Source organism: Cladophialophora carrionii (assembly GCF_000365165.1).
Source record: "Cladophialophora carrionii CBS 160.54 unplaced genomic scaffold supercont1.5, whole genome shotgun sequence".
In the NCBI taxonomy this organism is placed as follows: Eukaryota; Fungi; Ascomycota; class Eurotiomycetes; order Chaetothyriales; family Herpotrichiellaceae; genus Cladophialophora; species Cladophialophora carrionii.
In genome coordinates, this window is record NW_008481830.1 from 2,046,836 (window position 1) to 2,070,195 (window position 23,360).

General features: G+C 54.6%; 7 protein-coding genes across 7 annotated transcripts; 2 read left to right on the forward strand and 5 right to left on the reverse strand.

Annotated features, from left to right (window-relative positions):
- Positions 1-254: 254 nt before the first annotated feature.
- On the reverse strand, positions 255-1,155 carry G647_06567 (uncharacterized protein; the record flags this gene model as incomplete). The annotated part of the gene is made up of 2 exons (XM_008730887.1): positions 255-919; positions 981-1,155. The coding sequence occupies 2 exons, from the start codon at positions 1,153-1,155 to the stop codon at positions 255-257; spliced, it is 840 nt and encodes a 279-aa protein (XP_008729109.1).
- A 2,314-nt stretch (positions 1,156-3,469) lies between these two features.
- G647_06568 (uncharacterized protein) lies at positions 3,470-5,686 on the forward strand (the record flags this gene model as incomplete). Its single annotated transcript, XM_008730888.1, has 2 exons — positions 3,470-3,491; positions 3,540-5,686. 2 exons carry the CDS (start codon positions 3,470-3,472, stop codon positions 5,684-5,686), a joined length of 2,169 nt encoding a protein of 722 aa, XP_008729110.1.
- A 519-nt stretch (positions 5,687-6,205) lies between these two features.
- Positions 6,206-7,753, reverse strand: G647_06569 (uncharacterized protein; the record flags this gene model as incomplete). The annotated part of the gene is made up of 1 exon (XM_008730889.1): positions 6,206-7,753. The coding sequence occupies one exon, from the start codon at positions 7,751-7,753 to the stop codon at positions 6,206-6,208; it is 1,548 nt and encodes a 515-aa protein (XP_008729111.1).
- Positions 7,754-8,635: 882 nt separating this feature from the next.
- Positions 8,636-10,134, reverse strand: G647_06570 (uncharacterized protein; the record flags this gene model as incomplete). Its single annotated transcript, XM_008730890.1, has 4 exons — positions 8,636-9,537; positions 9,590-9,674; positions 9,732-9,902; positions 9,967-10,134. The coding sequence occupies 4 exons, from the start codon at positions 10,132-10,134 to the stop codon at positions 8,636-8,638; spliced, it is 1,326 nt and encodes a 441-aa protein (XP_008729112.1).
- Positions 10,135-12,025: 1,891 nt separating this feature from the next.
- On the reverse strand, positions 12,026-13,232 carry G647_06571 (uncharacterized protein; the record flags this gene model as incomplete). Its single annotated transcript, XM_008730891.1, has 2 exons — positions 12,026-13,013; positions 13,102-13,232. 2 exons carry the CDS (start codon positions 13,230-13,232, stop codon positions 12,026-12,028), a joined length of 1,119 nt encoding a protein of 372 aa, XP_008729113.1.
- Positions 13,233-14,859: 1,627 nt separating this feature from the next.
- G647_06572 (uncharacterized protein) lies at positions 14,860-18,320 on the reverse strand (the record flags this gene model as incomplete). The annotated part of the gene is made up of 2 exons (XM_008730892.1): positions 14,860-17,912; positions 17,966-18,320. 2 exons carry the CDS (start codon positions 18,318-18,320, stop codon positions 14,860-14,862), a joined length of 3,408 nt encoding a protein of 1,135 aa, XP_008729114.1.
- A 2,520-nt stretch (positions 18,321-20,840) lies between these two features.
- On the forward strand, positions 20,841-21,656 carry G647_06573 (uncharacterized protein; the record flags this gene model as incomplete). The annotated part of the gene is made up of 1 exon (XM_008730893.1): positions 20,841-21,656. One exon carries the CDS (start codon positions 20,841-20,843, stop codon positions 21,654-21,656), a length of 816 nt encoding a protein of 271 aa, XP_008729115.1.
- Positions 21,657-23,360: the final 1,704 nt, after the last annotated feature.

A 23,360-nucleotide genomic window follows, 5' to 3' on the forward strand; every position in this document is an offset into this window, starting at 1 on the left:
ATGCTTATGCTTGATTCTTGCATGGGAGCCACGATGTATAAGAATGGCTGAATTATATGATGACAGTGTTGGTTTGTAGCTGAAGTGGTGCTATGTCTGCGGATGCAGACTGAAATGGTGACGGACGGGCATAATGTGGCCAGACGTGTGATGATTTCGTGCTGGATTGACTGCAGGCCATGCCTCGACCAGTCAAGTGCGATCAGATCGTACGACTCCCTCCTGTAGTCAGGAAGAACCGTTGAGACGGCCGTTCAAGGCTTGTCCGGGCTAAGAGATGGGGTTAGCTCGAGGCTGTCACGCCGGGATTGCTTTGCGGGGGTGACTTGCCTTTTACCGGTGGTCGTGTTGTAGACCGTTTGCTCTCTCATCTGCTCGTGCAATCTCATGCCGGACTGAGCCCTCTCATTGACCAAGGTGGTCTTGTCAAATTCATCTCGCATGCGGGCAGAGCGGGATTTGGGCCCATGGGCGTCGAGATGTGCGTAGTACATCCAGAGAATGATGCAGCTGGCGACTGTGGCAACCATGCCAATCCACAAGAACACGGTAGCTGCGATGGCTCTATGATTATGTCGGTACACCAAAGGAGGATTGATATGCTCAAGGGCAATCTGCTCTGCGTCTTGGGAGTTGGCAGAGATCCAGGCCTTGCCAGTGGCCACGATGACCGTGAACGCCAGAGCATCGGCGATGGTGCAAAGCGTGACGAAGACGGCACTGAGTCTCCATGCCCAGCGAATGTTCTTGGGCTCGTAGCGCTCAGGGAAGAAGAGATCGAAGAAGAATCCCGCGCCGAAGATGGTCGCGACAACAATGCCGCAGAAGATATTGTACGATGCGATGCCGACGAAGTCATCGTTGTGGACGCTTGCTGATGAGTGTAACCTCTCTATCGTCGATTGTTGTTTGACGTAATCTATCGATTCGGTGTCAGACAAGAGCCTCAGCAAGCCTTTCAAACGAGGATACTCAATTACCTGACAGGGCAGCGGTGCCTATTGATTCAGAAACGACCATGCAAATCATGGCAAGTTGGTAGATGACGAACTTCGTCCGCCGGAGGTGGTAATCTTTGTTCTTCCACATCCACTGGCTTCCAAACATGCTCCATTTCATGTCTCGTAGGTCGAGACCCCATATGACCGGCGCCATGGCACCGAAGGGTCGGAGAGAGACTGATCTTTGCGCAGACACGTGCTCCAATGGCTGACCGAGTTCTCGTCAGTCAAGCTCCGAGCACCTTTGACGCTTGGGATAATACGCCAAGCAGATGCTTCTTGCAGATACCGAAAGTCAAGAGAGGACAAGAAGTATCAAGAGTACGGGAATCTGAGAATAAGAGGCTTGCGAGTGGCGTGGGAGGCCGGAGGAGAATCATCAAAACCCGCCTCATTGCTTCGGGTTGCCAATCCACATAAGCAACATGTCACCAGGAAGATCGGCCAGACAGAAAAGGCTCTCATCGTCGACCCTGCAAGCTCCGTCGATTCGTACGCGAGCAGCCGACGAGTCATATGGTCCTGCCTTGCCTGGTCAGGCAAAGACCTCAAACGAAGCGGCGAGCACACCAAGGCCAAAGTGCGCGAATGGCCACGTCGGGCAAAGATGGCTTACTAAAGCGCCCATCCCGGCTGTTCCGCTCAACCAGCGACAGGGATGGTGCTCCATGACTGCTACGAACAGCAGCAAAGCACTGGGTTTAGGTCAGCCTGACGCGTGCCTGAGAGCCTGTCATCTGATCGAGTCAGAGGACTTCCTTGGAAAGGTCAGGACATCGTTGGTGCCAAAGCGGGAGATGGACCGCAAATCTCTGCGGCTGAGGCGTTTTAACAGGCGCTAACGACAGGAACGGCCTTCCGGTGGTGTATGACGCACGAGGCGTAATTAATGTGCCGAATGTTCGGCTTGTACGGAATACAAGACGATGTTTTCCTCAGTCTCTCATACTCGTACGAGTACTGTATGCGGAGCCCCCTTTGAGAATACAGCGGATAAAGCTGCCCGTATTCGCTGAGCTGGCCGTATCTGACTGAGGATGACATATCCATTTCTTTGAAAATGCATGTACAATTGCCTACTTCGTCTCATCAACCTCCTCGGTGACCGACCCAACCTCCAAATGCTTCCATAGCCCCCGGCGCATCATTGTTGATGAATTCAGCCGCCCAGCCTCACAATGCTCCCATTTCGAGATAACTGGCAGGCTGGATTGCACCAGGTTCTCCGAGAACACGTTGCCATGCTTTTGTGCCTCATACTTGTCCGTAACGCAGTACTAGGTACGGGCGTGAATGTGGTAAGCTCTTGTGGCCCGCCAAACAAAAAATAAGATGAGCTTGCCACCAATGCTTGGATGAGCTTGTGCGGATCAATGGCGACACCTTTTCCGGAGTTATCACCACTCTAAGCCCGCTCAGCTGAACCGAGAGGTTTTGCGATGACCGTCATGATCAAGTTTCGGTGTCCGCTTCTTCAACCTTCCCGCTACTCCGAGCTTCGACCGTATTGCTATTGTGCTAGAGGATGCAGCCGTCTCTCTGCAGCCTTGTCTCAGGATACTGGTGCAGGGCAGGGCAGGGAGGTTGATTGGCCTTGCTCTCGTTCGTGTACATCTACGAACCTTATGGTCTACAGTCTCGGGTACCACAGCAATATCAGATTGCACTGGCGGCTTTCGAGAATGCAGGCTTTCATCTTGCTATTCATGAATGGCAAGAAGATTGCAAGAGATTCATGAACGTGACAAAGACGATAATGGAGTGTATCACCCGTAGCAGTAACGGCCGTCCGTCCCGAGATATTGTAGTGTCTGGTGCCACCAGCATTGTGGCTACTGACAGCCTGAACCAAGCATACGTGGGCGACTGAGCAAGTTCTGGGCGGATGGCAGGACGATTCAAGTGGCTAATCGGGTTCATGTGCCGTCACTCAGAGCACTGCTGGCAACTCATCTACAATGCCTTTTCAGTGAGCGGCGACAACAGTGCTTCAAGCTCCTTGGCTCTTTATGCAAGGATAACAGGAGGTGATTGTGCCTACATCTTACTCGTGTCATGCAAGCAACCCGCCAGAAATCATCAGCTTCAACTTGTTCGGAATCCCTCTAGGCATCGTCCTCCGATCTGACGTAAAGTCAGCTGTTATTCGACTGCCATTGCACATTGGCAGGATCCTCAATCTGACCACTCGCAAAGACAGTCTGCGTAGGGAGAAAAGGCATGTCCTAGCGGAAAACGACAACTCACAAATTAGGCGCCTCCTCAGCACGCGGTCGGCTGACTTTCCTCCAAGCTTTCGTCTCTCCGCATTTCTGTAAGAATGCTTGGCAATAACAGTTGGAGAAATTTTTGCTTGGTTCGACCCGCAGTTGAGATCGAGAGACTTTCGAGTTTTGGTATTTTCCAGGCATTGTAGTGACTTGTCCACTCGCCGATCGACACCTCCAACGGTCCAAAAAGTCGTGAGTATGGGCAGCAAGAAACGCAAGGGTATGTGTGGCGGACATATCTGTCAGAAGATCATCTAACGGTGTGCAGAGTCGTTCGGTGCGACGGACGAGACCTCGAAGAAGGGCAAGAAGTCAAAGCCGGCAGACAAGAAGAACGATACAAAGACGGAAGACGGCGATGGTACCGCACCTGCCATCGACCCAGACAAATCCTCGAACATGCTGTCTGACCTGATTCCAGAGTCTGCCGCCATAGACAAGTCAACTGTTGTGAAGTCAAAGCAGGCTCGAAAACGGGCAGCGGACTTCATGGATGGAGATGAAGCTGCGGACTCCGACGGTGGCGTCAAGCTCCTAGAGAACGAACCTGCCCAGATCTCCGACGAACCTGCCAAGAAGAAGGCTAAGAAGAGCAAGAAAACCAAAAAGAGCGAGGATGGCGAACCACTTACAGCAGACGGCGTTAATGGTGTGATTGAGCATACGGGAGAAGAAGAGCTTGAGACTGCAACCAAGCACCAGCCGGTTTCGACTTCAATGCAGGCCGAAGCAGAACGCACCGTTGATCACGAGCTCGAAGATGGTTTCGGTGGCTTTGCAAGCGAAGCCGATGAGGACGACGACCAGGTTGAGGCGGACGACAATGCTGCCGCATTGCTTACCGGGTTCGACTCGGACACAGAAGACAAGCAAGGAGACGAAGGTCTTGACCTCTCCAAGATCCCGGCGCTGCCCAAATCCAAGAAGCTCCAGAAGAAGCTTGACAAGGCCAAGGCCAAAGGAGGCGACGAAGGCCCTGGTACCGTGTATGTGGGCCGCATCCCCCACGGCTTCTACGAGAAGGAGATGAGGGCATACTTTTCCCAATTCGGCGAGATAACTCGACTACGACTCTCACGAAACAAGAAGACCGGCGCTTCGAAGCACTTTGCATTCATTGAATTCGCCCACGATTCGGTCGCGAAGATAGCTGCCGAAGCCATGGACAACTACCTCATGTTCGGCCACATCCTGAAGTGCAAATACGCCGAGCCTGGCTCTCTGCACCCGGACGTGTGGAAAGGTGCCAACAAGAAGTTCCGTAAGATTCCACACGAGAAACTTGAGCGGGAGCGTCTTGCTGCACCCAAGACCGAAGAGCAATGGCAAAAGAAGGTCGACAAGGAACAACGGAAACGCGACAAGAAGGCTGAAAAGATGAAGGCAATCGGTCTGGAGATGCCGCTTTCAACCTTGACCAGTCCATCAGCTGCTCTAAAGGAAAGGCTGGCCGACCAAGGTGTGCCGCAGCAAATCGAAGACGGGAATACTGGTCCCACTGGCGCCATAGAGCCCCCTGCGGATGTGCCCAAAGACGAGGTGGCCACAAAAGAAGGCAAGAAGTCGAAGAAGGAGAAAAAGAGCAAGAAAGAGGCGAGGGACGAAGTTGCGCCCATTCCCGACTCGAATCCTTCCGTGGAAGCCAGTCTGGTGGACGCCGAGGCCAAGAAGGAAAAGAAGAGCAAGAAAGAGAAGAAGAGCGATCCCCAAACTGTTCCTGACGCAAACCCGGCCCCTGTATCCAGCGTGGTGAATGGCGAGTCCAAGAAAGAGAAGAAGAGCAAGAAAGGAAAGAAGAATGAAGGTGCTGCTGTGCCTATCTCCGATCCATCTGAAAAGTCCGCCAAAGCCACAACTAAGAAAGCGGCTGAAGTAAAGGACGCTGAAGCCGAGCCTCAACCGCGAGCCATGGAGGTCGACGCACCCGTCTCCACGACCGACGCGACGAGCCACGACGCAGCAACAGATCCCAATCAAACGGGCCTGACCAAGGCCGAGAAAAAGAAGCTGACGAAAGCAGAGAAAAAGGCACTCAATGCCGACAGGAAGGCCTTGCAGGCGGAGAAGAAAGCACTGCACAAGGCGCAGAAGTCAGTCAACAAGCCCACCGATATCCCCGAACCCGCTGATATTGGTGACGCAGATGAACAAGCTGAAGAGGGACCGACCCCACTGCCAGACGCCAACGCAGAGCTCTCGGCCGATTTCATCTCCCTCGGCCAGTTCGACGACACGGAGGGCAAGGTCGCACAACCTCACAACGGCGGCGAGGGCCGGTTGAAGCCCTTGAAAGTCAAGAAGCCGAAGAAGGAGCGTAAGAATCTGGTCAAGGCGCGGGGGCCCAAGTCGAAACTGGTGGCCACCAAGCCAAAGCCCGATCCGAACGCCCAGAGCAAAATCCCCGGCTTGCCGTGATGGGCAAGGGCAAGTACGACAAGGCCACACGCATGGCGTACAAGGAGATGAAGAAGAAGATTGTGGCCGAGCGGGCGGCTAGGGGATTGCCTCCACATCGGGTTCGGGGCGAGGATTATTAAAGCTGGGGGGTGGTGGGCAAATAAGATCACTCAGTGGTCTGCCTGCCTAGGGTAGCCATCGAGAATGAGATGGTTCTGTGTCAGATTGTGGCGCGAGTGCACGATGTTCCATTCTGTAAAAAAGCTTCGAGGTCGAGACAAAAGCGAGTAGTATCCTTGAGGTTGAGGTTGAAGTTGCACTTGATTTGTGAACGGAGCGAGGCATGCGAGCACGTACATATTAGGATGAGAATGTTCTTTGCAAGGGGAGCCGACTACATACGTATAGTTGGTACTCTGGCTGCTCTGGCTGTTCTGGCTACTCCAGCTGCTCCCGCTGCTGTATCTTGGCGATATCATGGTTGTACACGACGACATATCGCGATGTTTAGCTCTACTATCTCAGTCTCCCCCTTCTTCACGTCCTGTCGACGCCCAAAACCAAATCGCTTATTTGCTGGCTGATCTCGTCCACGCCACCGCTGGGGATCCCACGACGCAGACCGCCGCCGCCCCCTTGACACCCGCCCACGCCGTCGAATACCGTGCCCAGCATCTCATGACATACCCATCGCACTGTCCTCGTGTGCAGACTCCCGGTCTCGACCGTGGCCTTGGCATTCTCACTTCTACCCGCCCTCGCGGTATCGACGAGACTCGCGCCATCGGCTAGGGCCTGGAAAATAACGAGCTGGTCCTCGGCGAATTCGTCGACGCACCTTCCCCTCCCGACCTCTCTTTGAAGGTGCCGCACCACTTGGTTGACTGCCTCGTCGACCGTCCTTCTGCGATCGGCGTCGGTGGTCATCTTCTTCCCCGGGCCGAGGTAGTCTCTCCCGAGGACGTACCCGCCAGCCAGGTGCGCGGTGAGCAGGATGTACAGACGGCGTTCGTCGCCCGAGTGCGCCGAGCAGGACGGGTGGTCCGTGATCGAGATCCGGAGGTCCGAGAACGCAGGGATCGACCGCAAGGAATCACGCAGTCGAGCGTGCAAGAGGGAGTGAGTCTGAGGTGAACCGCTGATTGTGGTGATGGAAATGGACTCGATGGTGAAGTCTTGTCCAAGGCTGATGTCGAAGGGAGGGAGACGGAAGGCTCGTCGCGCTTCTTCTGCTTCTTCTTCTTCTTCCGACGAGACTGCTGCGTTTGTTCGGCCGTGAGGTGTACTACCGTTGTTTGGGCACGCGTCTTTTGGTTCCATTGATGATGATGCCTCAGCACGACGAGTTGTGGGTCTCGGCGCAAAGACAGATACCTCGACTTCGCCAATCTCTGGTGCGCCGGTCGTCCATCCCCTCCTCGCGACGTGGACGTGCACCTTGGGCAGTCCGATCCGTTCGCACAGTGGTAAGAAAACCTGCTGCATGTACTCGGCCGACGGCGACTTGGGGACGTTGGTGCCGCCTCTCAGTCGTATGCGGAAGGCTGGCTCTTCGGGGGGCTTTCTGCTGGCGTCCTCGCTGCGCGCCAGCACCGCGAAGACAATGTAGGGGAAGATAGCCTGCCAGATGAGCCAGATGCTGCCCGGGTTTCGGAGTTCAATGACTTCTGGCTCGCTGGTCGCGCCTCTGCCCGCCGGTCCTGGCGCTGGCACTGGCACTGGCACTCTCTCTCGGGGGCTACGTTGAGGTTTGAAGACGACTTCGAGGCTGTTCACTTCGGCTCCTTCGACCGCGGCACCACATTCCCGCGCTAGCCATGTCAGCGCGGCGAGGTGACTTTCCTTCAATCCGCCGCCGGAAGCAGATTTCTTTGACGATTCCGATCCGTCGCGAGGGCCGCTCTGGCTGGCATTCCCATGTCGACCGCCTCCGTTCTTGCGCGTTTTCTTGTAGAACGAACCCGGGCCACGGCCGGCGCGAATGTTGGTGATGCGCACGGGAATATTACAGATGGCGGAAAGAGAGAGCGCTACTCTGACGAGTTGGCCGCCTCCTTCGAGAGTAGAACCATCGAGGGTGATCATCGTGGCGCGGGCGGTGCGTGATAACACACGTTCCTATCCTGGTTAAAAACGCCTTTGGCTCACAACGCCAGAGATCCCTCGTCAGCGTTCAGGGCTCTTGTTCTCGCTAGATGACTGACTTGGAAAAGATCGGACAAATGGACGGGTAAGGTATTTCACCAGGTCCGGCTGGGCTGTACGGAGTACAGTATGACTGTTTCACGCGTGCACTGCCTCAGCCCAGCTCCTGCCCGTCTAGCTTGCCCTAGGGCAGGGGCTGTGCGGCAACTTCATACTGCACTCTACACACCTCTTGCGGTACCATGCTTATTGCACGTAACTTCGCGGTCTCCGGGGACTCACTACCCATAAGCGCCAGATCTAGATGTTATCCGGCCGCAAAAAAGTTCAGGATCTCAAAGTGAAGATTACCTACTCCGACGGCGGACAGGGGGGGGCGGAGTCATCATTGCGACCACGGACAAGGATCACGAAGGATATATGTATGACTCGACGGCAAACAGGAACCGGCTAGAATTTCTCAGATTGGCTCGACTCTACGAGTACGAGCAGGTCCGACTCATCATTCCGCCCGCCATAGACTCATAGGCGTCGTATCACGCCCGCCGCCCGCAGACGCAGGCACAATAAGAAAAGGGGTATTCAGACGTTGCAGCATGGATACGTACATATCTCACTTCGTACTTATTCACTGGCGTACCTGAGTCGCCTGAGTCGCCGGAGTCACCGCAGTTGTAAAATTACAGTCTGGGAGCAAATTGGCTCCAATCAGCTAATATGTATTGCCGTGGTCGGCTCACCCGTGCAAAACCAAAGAAAGCAGCTTCGGGGCGGTAGAATGTGCACAGCGGCAACAATGGTGATGATTCGCAAAACACTGCCTCAACCGATAGTAAACACCTGGCTGGCATCGTCGCTGCACGGCGCCTGGTCGAGCCTGCCGTCCGCGTTGGCAACCAGACAGACTTGGCCGTTCCCATTTCCCGGCTGGAGGCGCAAGCTCGTCTCTCCTCCGTCCGTGAAGGGGAAGAGCTGGCTGTTGGTGACGAGGCCGCTTCCATCGGCCCGTCCACCACAGCTGAACATGATCACAGTGTCACCTGCTTCCCTTCTGGGGTCGAAGTTCAGGCAGCCTTGCGTCAGACTGCTGACGATCAAGGCCGAACCGGGTTCGTTGTTATGGACGCCCGCGGTCAAGAAGTCCCACTGCTGGTTTGCCGAGCCATCGCAAGGCTGGAGCACGATCGGGATGAGGTTCTCTCGGAAGTCGCCTGCTGTTGGGTCGATGAAGAGGCATTGCCCCGAGGACGATTTGATCGACACGGACGAGAACGCGCGGGTTGCAGTGTCGTCACGGGGGTTGGCTTCGGCGGCGTCGGATGGGTTCAGGACACTGCCGGCGCGGGAGACGGAGATGATACCAGCAGATGCCGCGGTGGCGGTGGTGGGAGCAGGGGCGGCAACCGTTGGTGGTGATGCGGAGATGATGGCCGTAGCTAAAGCTGAGGAGGTTGCGGACTCGGCAGGAGTTGGGGACACCGTCACTGTCGCGACACTTGCGCCCTCAGAGGCGACTTCAGCCGTGGTCGCCGGAGGACCACTGGCCGCAGGAGCAGTGTCGCCCAAGGTAAATGACTGGCTCGGATCGGCAGAGTCGCAGGCGGCGATGTCGATGACGGCTCCTTTGACCGTGAAGCAGCTCCCTGGAGCATTTTCCGGTGTGAAGGCCAGAGGTCCGGCACCCCCTGAAAAGGGGAAGAGCTGAGAATCTGTGACAACACCGCCTACAAGGTTGCTCGTTAGTCTAGATTACTTGCAAAGCATGGATATTCTTACCGCCGTCAGCACGTCCACCACACGAAAACAGAAGCACCTGATTCCCCGCGGCACGACGGGGATCGAAGTTGAAGCAAGCTTGCGTCTACAAGATGGAAGTTAACTCGGTCCACCGGGTGTTGTTCATAGATCGATCCCTTACCAGACCACTGACGATCAACGCACTGCCTGCCACATTGTTGTGTTTGCCGGCGGTGATGACGTCCCACTCCTGAGCTTGACTCCCATCACAGGCCCCGACTTGAATCGGGGTCAAGTTCTCGCGGAAATCTCCCGACAAAGGATCAACGAAGAGGCACTGGCCATCCGAAGTCTGGCAGACACAACAAACATTAGCATGGACCTTCCACCACGCACCAGCTTGCGTTGTGACATACCTTGATCGGCACCGAGGAAAACGCCCTCGTGGCAGTGTCGTCGCGCTGTTGAGCTTCCTCGGTCGCAGCTTGGTCGAGCTGAGTGACGGCGCGGTGTTCGACAACAGGGCGAGCAGCAACAAGAGATGCAGCCCCCAGAAGAAACGCAACGCGAACAAGGGGTATCATGCTGCTGGACTATGCAATGCAAGAACGCAATAATATGCAAAAACACTTTTGCAAAAAGAGCGGATGGATGAATGAATGAATGAATGCACCAGGCAAAAAGAATGGAAACCTGATCAACAGGCGTTTGCAAGTAAAAGAACGATGGCGAAGGAAATTTGAATGCGAACAAGACAAACTCAGACAATGTCGACAGACTTACAGGACTTTTGCAAATGCCATTGCATGCCATATCCCATCATATATAATCCCGGATATTAACAGTACTGCATGTATGTCTCGCAAAGTACGGAGAACGGAGTACCGCAGAATACCACGCGCATCCACATCGAGAGTCCTTCCTCATCTGGTATGCAAGAGTCCAGTGATTAGCAGTTCTACCATGGAACACTTTGGCGTTTTAGCCGAAACCACGATCTCGCCTGATGCTCCCGGAGCTGTGGCCTCAAATGGTGGTGACCGACGGCGGCGGCGGCGGCGCTTGCAGGGGGCCTCAAAACGTCCGGCCAGCTGTTTCGCATCTCGTTTCATCCGGGGTTCATCGCGCATAGCAAGGTATGTACGTAACGCTGATCTGGGGTGCATCTCCAGGTCAACGTGGTGATCAGTGATCAGATGGCTGTTTGAAGGCGAGATCGTGAGAAGGGACGATTGATTAGAAGGGAGACGCGATGTCGTTGATGCCATCGGTTGGGTCGCATACGACCCCTGTATCCAATTGGCAGTCCTTGGGTGAGTCAAGCTCGCGCGCTGTGACGATGCGTAGTGAAGGTTATCCGTAATCCTGGTTAGAGGCAGAGCTGGCTTTCTTCACGTTGTGGTGTAACTACGTATATCGTAACTTTGTGGCAGTGGGCGGTGCGGACTCCAGAAGTACGGTACGGAGTACAGTACCACGAGCATTAGGTATCTAGTTGCGTGGACTTGTGACAACGCCTGCGCTCGATTACAGCGGATCGCCAAATGGTACGCGGCTGAGCCTTGATGTCTCTCGCAGCAGGATGAGCTCGTCGATGACACCGCAAAGAGACAGGCCCCCCTTCATGCGGCCCGGAATCCACCACGTCTACTGCCACCACCAACACGTTCGCACATGTTCCACTCACGATATATTCGTATCCCGCCCGAGCCAACCGACGGCTTCGCTACTGGACCGGTCGTGATGGTGGCCCAGGACCGAGGAAGCTTTGCAACGTGGCCGTCCTTGGCTACAAGGCGGAGAGCTGCGTACCCGACGGGCTTCACGTAGTAAGTTGAGGGGGCGGAAGAGGAGCCATCGCGGCTTTCGGCTCTTGGTGCCACGGGGAAAAGAATATGCACGTCTACTGCGCACAGTCAGGGATTGAGATCGTATGTTCGCCATACTCATTTGATATCTGTTGTACTCGACTGTAGTCTCTTCTGCCGGCCTGTTCTGTGCTCTGCCGTGTCGTGGACTGTTCATCTTCACTTGACAACAGTCCCTGCCTCGTTCGCGCTCCTTCTCACTTGACACTTCAAGTAGGTTGTTGGGACTGAGCCTTTTCACCTCACCGCTGCCTTGACGACGTAGGACGTGGAACCCATCATTCCGTCGGACGCGTTGCCAAAATGCACCATTGAAGGGGCATTGATATTCAAGTTTCGCAGAGATGTGTCTTTCTTCTCCTTCTGGCCCTTCGTGCTCGGCCGCGACAGGAGTGAAAACTCCTGGTGATGTGGTAGGGGGTTTTCGTCGATTCTGTTTAATCGTCTCGGTGGCGGCTAAATGCGCTGGCCCCAGTCGTCTTTCTGCTGCCACGTCGGCGGATCCCGTTGCATCGACCCATACGATGCCGGAATGTGGATTGCTGTCTGGCCACACCGGTCCGGTCCGGTCAGGCTGCTGAGTTTTGCTGAGCAGAGCGTGGCGTGATCAGATTCTCGACTCGTACATATAGTTCAAAGTTCCACTCCTTTTCAAGCCCGTCGCATTCCCGTAGTAGTTGTCTGTTTTTCCCGGCGGCGGCGGTGCCACAGGCTGAGGCGACCGCTTGGGAGCTGCAGTTTGAGCAGGACGTGGCGCGACAGGTTCGGTGGCGATAGCTGCAGGTCCTGTGGCTACCCTGGACTCGTACATGTAATTCAACGTACCGCTCCTCTTCAGCCCCATCCCATTGCCGTAGTAATTGTCTTTGTTCCCGGACACTCCCTGCCCCGTCGGCTGGGGTGGAAGCGAGCTTCCTCCCGTCGTCAACTGCTTGTTCCTCTTCTCTTCTTCCCGTTGTTTTCTCTCCTCTTCTTCTTGCCTCCTTCGAGCTTCCTCCTCTGCTCTGAAAATGAGTTGTGGCCCACTGATCTCATTAAGCTCGACTCCGGGGGTTTTCGTTTGGACAACAGCGTTTGCGCCTTGGCTCCGGCCTCCAAAGTCCACGCCCGCACCCATCATCCTCACTTGTTGTCGTCGCACAACTTCGGCGCGGACATATTCGCGCCTTGCGCATTCGATCAACGCGGCTGCCAGCACAACCATGACCCACTGTAAGAAATCCTTCACCGGCGCCAACGTGCCTAACATATTGGCGAGCCCTGGTTGACCGGAGTCTCGAAATCGCGATTGTGGGCACCATTTCGGAACGAGCCCTTGATGGCCCTGCAGAATTGGAGCCAGCTCACAAGACGTACAGAGAATTGACTGAGCAAGCCATGCGAGCGTATGAAGAACCGTGACGCAAAGTATGAAGAAAGAGCTCGTGACAGCATAGTCGGCGTCGTAAGCATGTGCATTCGACTTTGGGTATGAGTATCCGCCGTTTTGGAGGTACGGTGGTGAAGGTAAGCCGTTGAACTGTAGAGCCGCCAAATGGGCGACGGTGTACAGTAGTGAGACAAATGGGATGGTGCCGACGTAAAACACTAGCGGCCTGGACAAATCTTCGTCAGTTTTCATTTCCTTGGGAGATAGCAGTGATTGAAGAATGGTTGAAAGGAAAGTCAGGTGGCTTCACTTACAGCCACGTGCCAGCTGCCGCTGACACCATAGAATGGGACCAGGCCGCATATTTCGAGGATGCAATAAGTATAACGACCGAGAGAACCAGCGACAATATCAGCAGAATGACCTGTGCCGCCCGAACCTGCATCTTGCGGAATTGCTGGTCCCTGAAGATCGTAGTTCGTACGGGTCGGGGAAGAATTGACCAGGCTCGGTCGCGATGGAATAGCTGATGACAACGTACAAGTTTTTGACTGATGGGTCAGAGCCCCGAATGGAAAACAAATACAGCGATTCAACGCTCAAAAATGGAGAGAAACGAAGGTAAGTGGTAGCGTCCAGCGCTCAGCGCCCGCGCCGTGGCCTTGAAAAGGAACGATTGTGGATGCCGACAAGAGGAAAGAACGGATGTGGTCAATTCACTTGGATATATGAACGAACGATCAGGCCATCGGGCGCATAGAGAAAGAATGACAAGGCCGACCCGCCGGGGGAAGCTGGGGAGAAGAGGAAGTGAGATTGGCGAAGATCAACTCCGAAAGCAAGGACGATCCTCCCTAGAGTTACGATACGGATGACCGGACGACTGGACATCCGTGGTCTTCTCTCGTAGCAGAGCCGCAGAAACCCTTGTCCGGCGCCAGATCAGGTCGATATGGTATTGTCTGAATCCTGCATCAGCCATATCCAAGTCCCTATGACGTGATATAGAGGGGCGTCGCAGATGCTCTTGACCATTCGATAGCACGACTAACATTGATAAGGAATGGTTGACCACGGAACCCGAAACCTGTGCCTCTCCTGTCGCACGTTGCAGCCAGCGAAGTGGTAGAATTGGGTCTGGCAAAGAACCTCACTGGTGCCGGTGGTCAGGCCCGAGACACTCGATGCCGCAGAAACGCTGACAAGGATGCAGCGAGCCCCTAGGACACGGCCAAAGGTGAGGCGCCGAGCCGACAAGACTCTGCGTCGTGTGGAAGATCTGAGACTGTAGCTGCCGCAGATGCTGTGCGGGAGGATGCAAGAGTTTTGAGTTTCGCGTGCCAGATCGGACGCGCTAACTAGATGTCGCAGATCCGAGACGTGCACGGGCCACTTCTGCCCCGCCTTGGACAAGCAAGATTGGCTAGCGAAGACGCTTGTCCATTTGAGGCTAGGCCGCCGTACCGGTGAGGGGCTCGAGGGCTGATTTCAGAGATCTCTCACCCCGACTTCAGATTCAGTTCAGAACAACCTCCAACACATCGCCATCAGACCGGCCATGCACATATGCCTCACCGAGAAGCATCTACACAGGCTACCAGGAATGTCATTGACGCTGGATCCCAAAGGAGGAAGGACAACACCCGCCTCTTAAAATTGCCACAGCGTGTTGCCTGTTAAGATTCTTGGGCCCGATCCCCATATAGCCAGATGGAGTCCGGAAGAATCTTCGGCCCTTTGCAGCTTGGTGGCGGGCGCTCTTGTATATCATGACTACAATGATCGTAGAATCTGGTCATCTCTTCACCTCCATGCCCCTTCGTTTGGCTCCACGGCCAATTAGGTGCTGCGGTAGAGCGTGATGATGATGGTACGAAGTAATGTCGCGGTTGAGGGGAGTTGAAAATGGCTTATAGTTTTCTGCCTCGCAGTAATTTATAGGCTCAAGACGCAGTCGACACTTTGTGCAACACCATCGTCTAATCTGCTGCCAAAATCCTTGAAACGGGTTTACGTTCTATGCCCCACGAAATTCGAACTAGTCTACCAGTCTGCACAGAAACGGCTCATCTCTACCACGCGATCTTCGCGAGGGAACCCCCAGGATATCTCCGCACCGCCATCTTTCGCAGCTCGTCCAGACTCAGAAGCCCAATCCCGAATGTCATGGGGATGAACCAATGCTCTACCGGCACATTATTGCAGCCAAGGTAATCGATCCCAGGCGAAAGGGTGAACACCAACGCCACGACCAGCGAGAACAGAATGGCCGGGAAGAGCAACCGGTTCTGCGTCTTCCGGTTGAAGATGGGCGGGTGCGAGAAGATGGAAAGGTGACGCGTCCGCAGAGCCATGACGCTGAACCATTGCATGACCACCAGCGTGACGAAGTAGATGGAGCTCGCCACGGTCAAGTGGAAGGAGACGTCGTCGGCCGTCTGGCCCGGCGGGGTGGGAATGTTGCCAAAGGAGAACCACAGCGTGCCAAACGCCAGGCCCTTGCGCTGCAGGTACCAGAAGCTCATGGCGAAGGAGCAGGTTGTCTCGAGGATGCCGACCAGGCCGTAGGCCTGAAGCAATAATCTCCAGTCGACGAGCCGGTCGTTGTGTATGTCTCGTCGGGGCCGCAGCATGACGTTCGCTTCGGGCTGTTCGTACGCCAGCATCGTGGCGGCGACGCAGTCTGTGAAGCAGCAGATGACGATCATGAGGAAGCTGGAGAGGACCTGAGGTAGGCCAAAGACCACGCTTGTCATTACAGGCCAGAACTCCGAGAACGAACCCGCGGGCAGGAGGTACGCGATTGTCTTCTTCAGGTTGTCGAACACCACGCGGCCGTACATGACTGCTTCGGGGATGGCGGAGAAGGAGCCCAGAAGCACCATGTCGGAGGCCTCGATCGCGATGTCCGAACCAGAGGCTGGTGAGATGCCAATATCTGCTTGCTTCAGGCTGGGTGCGTCGTTCACGCCGTCGCCAGTCATCGCCACGACGAAGGCTTCAGACTGGAATTCCCGGACGATCCGCAGCTTTTGGTCCGGCGTCGTGCGTGAGAAGACAATCTCGCTGTACTGCGTGGTCAGGGCGTGCCATTGATGCGGCAAAAGGGCCATGAGGTCCGAGCCTGTCAGGACAATAGCTTTGTTTTCCGAGGGCAGCAGGTTCGATCTCTTCTGACGTTTATTTTCTGGTGGATCTGATGGGGCGAAGTGAGGAAGGTTGTCAACGGTATGCACTTCACTGTCAGGAACGGTGATGATGCCGCATGCACGAGCGACGGCTTGAGCCGTGAGCTTAAAGTCCCCTGTCACCATCATTGTACGAATGCCTGCTTGACGGAGGCTTTGAATAACACTCGGGACTTCGTCTCTTGGAGGGTCGACAATGCCCACCAGTGATATCAGAGTGAGACTGGCGCTGGCGTGTTTGAGAGCTTCCGTCTCAAACGTGTTGTCATTCGGAGATGACTGAACAATGTGTGCAGGAAGAAGCTTTCGTGCCAGGAGCAGGACCCGTTTGCCTTGACTGGACCACGAATCCTTGAGTGCCTCGATGGATGAACGAACTACGGCATCGAGCGCGTGGGTTTCGCCATCATTACCGACATATTCAGTGCATCTCGGAAGGAGAATGTCCGGAGCACCTTTGATCATCAACAACAGGTCCTTGTCGGCCTGGAACACGTTGGCCTCAGAGACACCCATTGTCGATGAAACCGCAGAAGCGCACTCGGCAGACACAACTCGAAGGGCGAACTTGTTTTTAGAATTGAAGGTGAGATCGAATCGCGTGCGCCACATATCGCGAGACTGTGTGGCCGGTCCCAAGCTCTGTGAGAAGCGGAGGATGGCTTGGTCAGTCGCATCGGCAATGATCTTGCGCTGATCGAGAGGAAGGTGAACCGTCGTGGGATCAAATTCGCCGGCATTGCAAACCGCAGAAACCACGCGAAGTTGTTGAAGCGCGGCCTTCTTCGACGTGAACTTGGCACTGTCATCGGCCACATCTTCTGCTGCCTCAAGAGCGGTCATGGCGCTTGCGCCGATCAGGCAGTCCGTGACGACCATCTGATTCTTTGTCAACGTTCCCGTCTTGTCGGACAGGAGCACCGAGACGGACCCAAGAGTCTCAACCGTCTTGAGCGATTTGCAAAGGATGTTGTTCTTCCTCATGGTGTTGGCCGTAATAGTCAAGGACGCGGTGAGCGCAATCGGGAGTCCTTCGGGGACGAATGCAATTGCGACACTCACGATATCGACAATCAATGTCGGCACGTTGATGTAGTCATGGTGTTTCTGACGAATGTAGCCGCCCCATACCGCAACCACAATAATATTCATGAGTATCATCAGCCCAACAATGATGATGACGAAGCGCAGCACCTCTTTCTGCAAAGTAGTCCGGGCAGTCGATGGTGTGCTCGTCAACTTTGCAATGTGGCCGAACACGGTACTGTCGCCGGTAGAGACGACGATTCCGACGCCACTACCAGACGTGCAGTGTGTGCCTTGCATGCCGATGCATCGCGTTTCAAGGTAATTGGGCTCCGGTGACTCGGTGACAGCGCCCAAAGGAAGTGACTCTCCGGTCAAGATGCTTCTGTCGAACTTGGCGTCCATCGAGACGTCTATGAAGCGCACATCGGCCGGCAATTTGTCGCCCGCCTTGAAGTAGAGAATATCGCCGGGGACAACTTCGGGGGCCTGCACGGTTTGCTTGCTTCCCTCGCGTAGGACATGACAGGCTTCAGGCAACATGCCGGTAATGCTGTTCATGACCCTACTAGACGAGAAGTCCTGCCAGGCGTTGAACGCGGCCTGGATGAAGAACACAGCGACGAGAACAATCCCGAGTGCAAGATTTGCCACGGCTGGTGGTTGTCCGAGCGGCTTCCAGGAGAGGAAGACGAGAACGCTGCCGACGAGCAAGATCGAGCCAAATCCTCCGAAGAAGTAACCGAAAAGCTTCTGCATGAGCCTAGACGGTGGTGCGGAAGGAACATTCCGACCGAACTCTGTCATTTTCTCCTTCACCACGGTGGATGAGAGACCGGTTTCCGTCGATGTCTTCAATCGCACGCAGATCTCTGCGGTGGTGAGCAAATGCCATTCGAGGCGGCCAACGTCTGAGCAAGATGATTAGCACGATTCGAGGCGTGCTGTCACCAGTATGACTTACCGACTGTAGCTTTCTCACGAGCATCTTTAGCCTTTCCAATAGCCTTGCTATTGGTTATATCGTAGCTGAGCGTGCGATATTGAACTGGCAGGATGATTGAGGGGTCGATGGTGCGCTGCCCGCTACGGACGCTGGAAAGTGAATGTACCGAGTATGTTGAGGTGCGCCTTGTCAATGTGTGACCAAAATTGTTCGAGGAAGATGGCCCTGGGTTCTCCTCATCGTCGCCAGCATAACGAATGCGGCGTCTGGCAGCCAAGGCGGCGGGGAAGTCATCATCATTGGGCCCAGGCGGCGCCACAACGTCAACGACCTTGGGCTTCTCAGAGCGTTGAGGAACGTCGACGACCACCATGCTGATTGATGGCACGGACTTCTCGGGCACCGGAGGGTTTAGGAAGACGAGCAACGGAAAGGCAGGGACAGAGTGGAAGAGACCAGACAAGAGACACTAGACACGACGGAAGAACGATAGAGCAGCAGCGCACCCAGATACCTTCATTGATATATGAGCTGAAGATGCAGGCAATCTGCAACGGCAGCAGCGAATGCTTGCATGGCTTGTTTTCCACTTCAGAAAAGGCGCCGCACACATGCCCTTGAGCATGTTCCATTAGAACCCGCCACAGGGGCGCACGGCGTGCGCAGCTTTGGCAAGGGTAACATCCCAATGGAATGATAGGTATCCAGGCACGATGCGATACGGCTGGGGGCTGAGCACAAAGCATGGCCAGAGCAAGATGAGCCGGGTTGTCAGAGAGTCTGCAGAGGATTTCGAGGTCTGCCGCGTAGATCAGGACAAAATGCCTCAATGATTATCTGGAAATGGCAGGAAAAGACACGATTGGGAATGACAAGAGCAGGAGCAATAGCATATCGTTTGGGAAAATCACCCACCGCTTGCCCAGACCTTGTCGTTCCGTCTCTCCGGCTGTCGTCCTGGCAGCTTTGTGATTGGCCATGGTTGACGGAGATGGGTAGAGGTGTATCAATGTGGCAGACCACGAACGATCAGTATTATGCAGGCTGGACCCCCGCTCCCCCCATAGCGACGAGGCAGGTTAGATTGTGGCTGTGTGCTGCATGCAATGCCTTAAGAGCTCCCATGTCCGCTAGGATTACGGGTCGTTTTGTGACAGTAGGATCGCATCGAAGGTTCAGTCTAGCGGAAATGTAATTCGCTCACTCACGGGTTGGTCGATGCTGAGTTTTGAATGGCAGCGTGTAGGTTGTGGGAGTGTAGAGTGGGCTCCTTGAAGTCGATACTCGGCGGACTCGCAGTCGATACGTTGATTACTCTGGATCTCTCTCGCGTGTAGCATCCTTTTTCTGCCGCTCGCATTTGAGTATCCCTCAAGTCCTCGGTGATTTCCGAGTCCCAGAAACCACCGATGCTTCGTGAATGCGAACACGGCTCTGGATGCTCACCGGCTGAAAGGGCCGAGCCCACTACGCCGAGTGGGAAAGTGGAGGAGTAGCATGTGAACGACGTGCAATTCTATGAGGGATTTTCAGGATTGGGAATAAAAGCACGTCGCACGTGCATGATCTGGCGTTCGTCATATCGTCTTCGATCTCAGATTGTTCCGGCGCATATTATCTGCTCAGAAAACCACTGAATAAAAATGAACTTGTTAGCATGTTGACGCGGGTGAAGCTTGAGTTTCTTATCACTTTTTCCGTTTCCACTTTTTGAAGCGTTTGATAATCGGACAGCAGCTGCCACGCTGGGAAGATGGACCGGCACATTCGTGTCACAGGTTGCTTGAAGGCTACTAGCTTGATGCGATGATATTCGTGTACGAGGACCTGGTCCTGAGGAACGAGCCCTCGGTTGTGCCTCGACTTCGGAGAGCATCCCCTTCTATTAATCTCGGTAGTCTCAGGAGTGGGTGAGGAGATGCATGACAGATGAAATGGCCATGGAGAAGCGAGAAACCATGTGGTCCCGCTCTCCATCTCGTATAATCGCAGCGTTTGCCCAAACCTGGGCGGCTGAATATTGAGAAGTAAACCGCGAATAATCCGCATGCTCGGGGACAAAGACTAATCAATGCCGACCGAGTCATGAGGTGGCGGTGATCAGCTTATTGGTGGATTCTGTTGGTTGACTTGAGGCTGTGCGGCGAAGATCACATTGTGGCCTGGTGATTTGTGGCGCAAGTGGAAACGACTGTAAGTGAACTTGATCGCGGCTGATCGTGCTTGATCTCGACAAAGAATCCACAGGCTGCCCACTATTGCCCCGCGATATCCCTACGGGGACGCAGTATCAGCGCCAGTCAGCACATCAGCGACGGTCGCGTGCGAGTCACGGCAAGTTTCAGCTGAAAGTTGCCCTTTTCAGGAGACAAGCATGTAAGACGCGACACGCGGCATGTGGCCGTGGAAATCTTGTTATACAGCACAGTTGCCATTGTCGGCAAACCAAGCTTCTCTGTTTGCGGAGCAACAGTTATCTGTATACTCCGTATTGTCGGTCAGAATGGTGCCTATTGGGTGAACTATTGGTTCTAAAGTTGTTTTCGGGCATTTGGTTCGCTTATATATGTAATTGCGAGCTTTGTTCGAGGGTCTTCTTCATGTTTACATGGCTGACATGTCATCCGGCAGGTGGCCTCTTGACCGGCTCGACGCTGGGTGTATGCTCGTTGGCGATGAAAATATCGGTAGGTGTATGGGGAAAGACTGACGGATATATGGGGCGCTGTTCTCCTGCTCGTGCCTGAACTGAGATCGACCTGAATATCAACTAACACTGAACTACGCAAATACATCGGCGCATCCACCGTGTACCATCGCCTTTTTTTCTCACTCATATAACGCTCCTGTCGGGGTCGATTCGCTTCCAGATTCCTGCTTCAGATAGCATACGATGTCACCGTTGCCGACGTTGATCTTGTGCCATGGCGCCTGGCATACGCCTGAATACTGGGATCCGGTTAAGAAAATTCTCGAAAGCAAAGGGTATAAATGCGTTGCCCCGGCCATTGGCTATAATGGCCGTGCCGGCGAGAAGCCGCTGCAGTCACTGAAGCCTGTCGTCGATGCTCTGCAGGAGGTCGTTGCCGAGGAGACAAATCAGGGCAATGATGTCGTTGTGGTCAACCACTCGATGGGGGGCATGGCCGGCACAAGCGCCATCAAAGGCCTCACGAAGAAGAACCCATCGAGGCTAAGAAGTGGAAAGTCCGGCCATGTGCTTGGGTTGGTCCAGCTCACAGCGTGGGTGCCTGTTGCAGATGAAGTCTCCCTGGCCGATCTGGCGCAGGACTTCACACGCAGAAACCCGGGGCCGAAGGATGTCCAGCTTGTTGCTGAGGACCGAGGTTCTGGTTGGTTGGAGCTGAATGGCGACCCTGCTAAGGCTTTCTACAACGACATGTCGCCGGAGGAAGGGGAGAAATGGGTTTCCAAGCTTATCAACTTCTCCAATGCGACCCGTTCGGCTCGTGATTCTGTCTATGCTGGGTGGAAGGACGTGCCGATGTGGTACCTAGTGTGCACCAACGACAAGGCCATTGTACCACAGCTACAACACGACTTAGTCAGGAGATGTCGCGAAGCTGGCGCAGATGTCAGTACCCGGGAGTGCGAAGCGGGTCACTCACCAATGCTGAGCAAACCGGAAGAAACTGTGGCGTTTGTGGAGGACGCTGTCAAGGCATTCTCAACGCAAGAGACACTGTGACCTCCATCTAAGGAATAGAGTACTCGGTCGCGTTGGTGCCTGGTACAGAGCTTATGTAGCTAATTGAGGCAATTCTGACCGTAAGACTTCCAGCAATCAAGGGTACAATTGAACTTGCTGTCCGTCGGATCACCAAGAATATCAAAGCCTCTGCCAACGTCAACTAGAGTTGAGTGGCGTCATGGAGAGGCTAGATTCTGTAGATATCCAACAGTCCAGCTGCGGACAAGCAGCGAACCCAATACATGGTGCAGATGTGGTTGTTTGTGAGCCCATGACAGCGGTACAGTGTGATGCATAAGACGCGGTCCTCCAGACAAGCCACCGTCCGAAAGCACCTCCGGCCTTGGCTGCATGGTAACTTCCGAGAGGTCAACCGGATCAGGTGATCCCAGTCCAGCTGAGGCCGGGGCCCAAGATATGCTTATACGGTGGGATTGAACAAAAGTTCAGTCAGTCGGAAGCTGCGTCAGATAAACTCACCACCAAGTGTCACTCGTGCCCCGTTTCTGCAAGTGAGAACCTGCACAATCATCCAGTGTCTCAATAGTGGGAAAGGGTATGATCTCTAGAACCAGAGTGATATGTGATTATTTCCCACAGATTACAATAGTCGCCATCGTCCTTAGATCGGAGTGTGTTCGGGATAGAGCGTCAATCAGTGAGGGACAAGCTTTTCTGTGAACGGTTCCATAACACGAGGCGGCTCGCTCGACTTCGCGACTACCCGATGACTGATAAAGGGAGACCGTAGCGCTCGGGTGTCAGACTCGGCAATAGACTGTAAAACGCCAGCAGAACGTCCAGCTTTCGGCGCTGGTGCAGACGCAATAGGCAGAACGGGGTAATCAGAGAGATGAGGGAAATGGGCAAGATGCAGTGGTACTGGAGATGGTTATCTTGTTTTGTGCTCTTGACCGCCTGACCCTGCAGGGGGAAGGTCAGGATCCAAACAGTGGCGGGCTGGCTAACCCACTCAGCCCTGGCACGGATCGCGCAGATGCGTGGGGGATACACAGAACGGTGTAGATGAGCTCGATGCGATACGAGGTACGGGTTCTTTTCAAGTGAGGGTGACTGCGCACAAAGAGAGGCATTTGGACGACTGACCGCTGTGGCACTGCAACAACTGAACATGTGGGTGACATGCGTTGGGTGTTCGGATGACGATCAAGGCAAGCCCCGAAGGATGAGGGTCTCGGAGGGTCTACGCAGGTTCCAGGCGTGCTTCAGCCTGCGGCGGTTGCTGAGCAGCCCCGTTAGCCTCGCTTGTTGCACTCTGTTTCGCTGCTTTGTTGCCCTCCATATTTCCGGGGGTTGCACTGTCTGAAGCGCGCCTCGCAGTAGCCTCGGGAGCCTTTGGAAGTCGTTTGATGGTTATCACTTGTGCACGCCCCGGTCGTCTTTCGTACTTTGATCCAACAAGATCATACCTGGACTGCTTCTTGGGACCGCAACAAGATCTTTCTATTTCATTGACATCACTACTGTCCGCCCCGTCCACAAACACAGGGTCCCTGAGCCCTTCAGCCCTTTGGTCAGGATTGAGTCGAGGGCAAGCCTAATCCTTCTGTGGCAGAGTACCGTGCAGCGCCTGGAGACCCGCGCCAGTGTCTTAGCCACATCCACACTAAACTCAAGGTGCTTCCCTGACAATCATCTCTCAACCTCTTTCTTCAACGTCCATCTCTGTCCTACACTCCC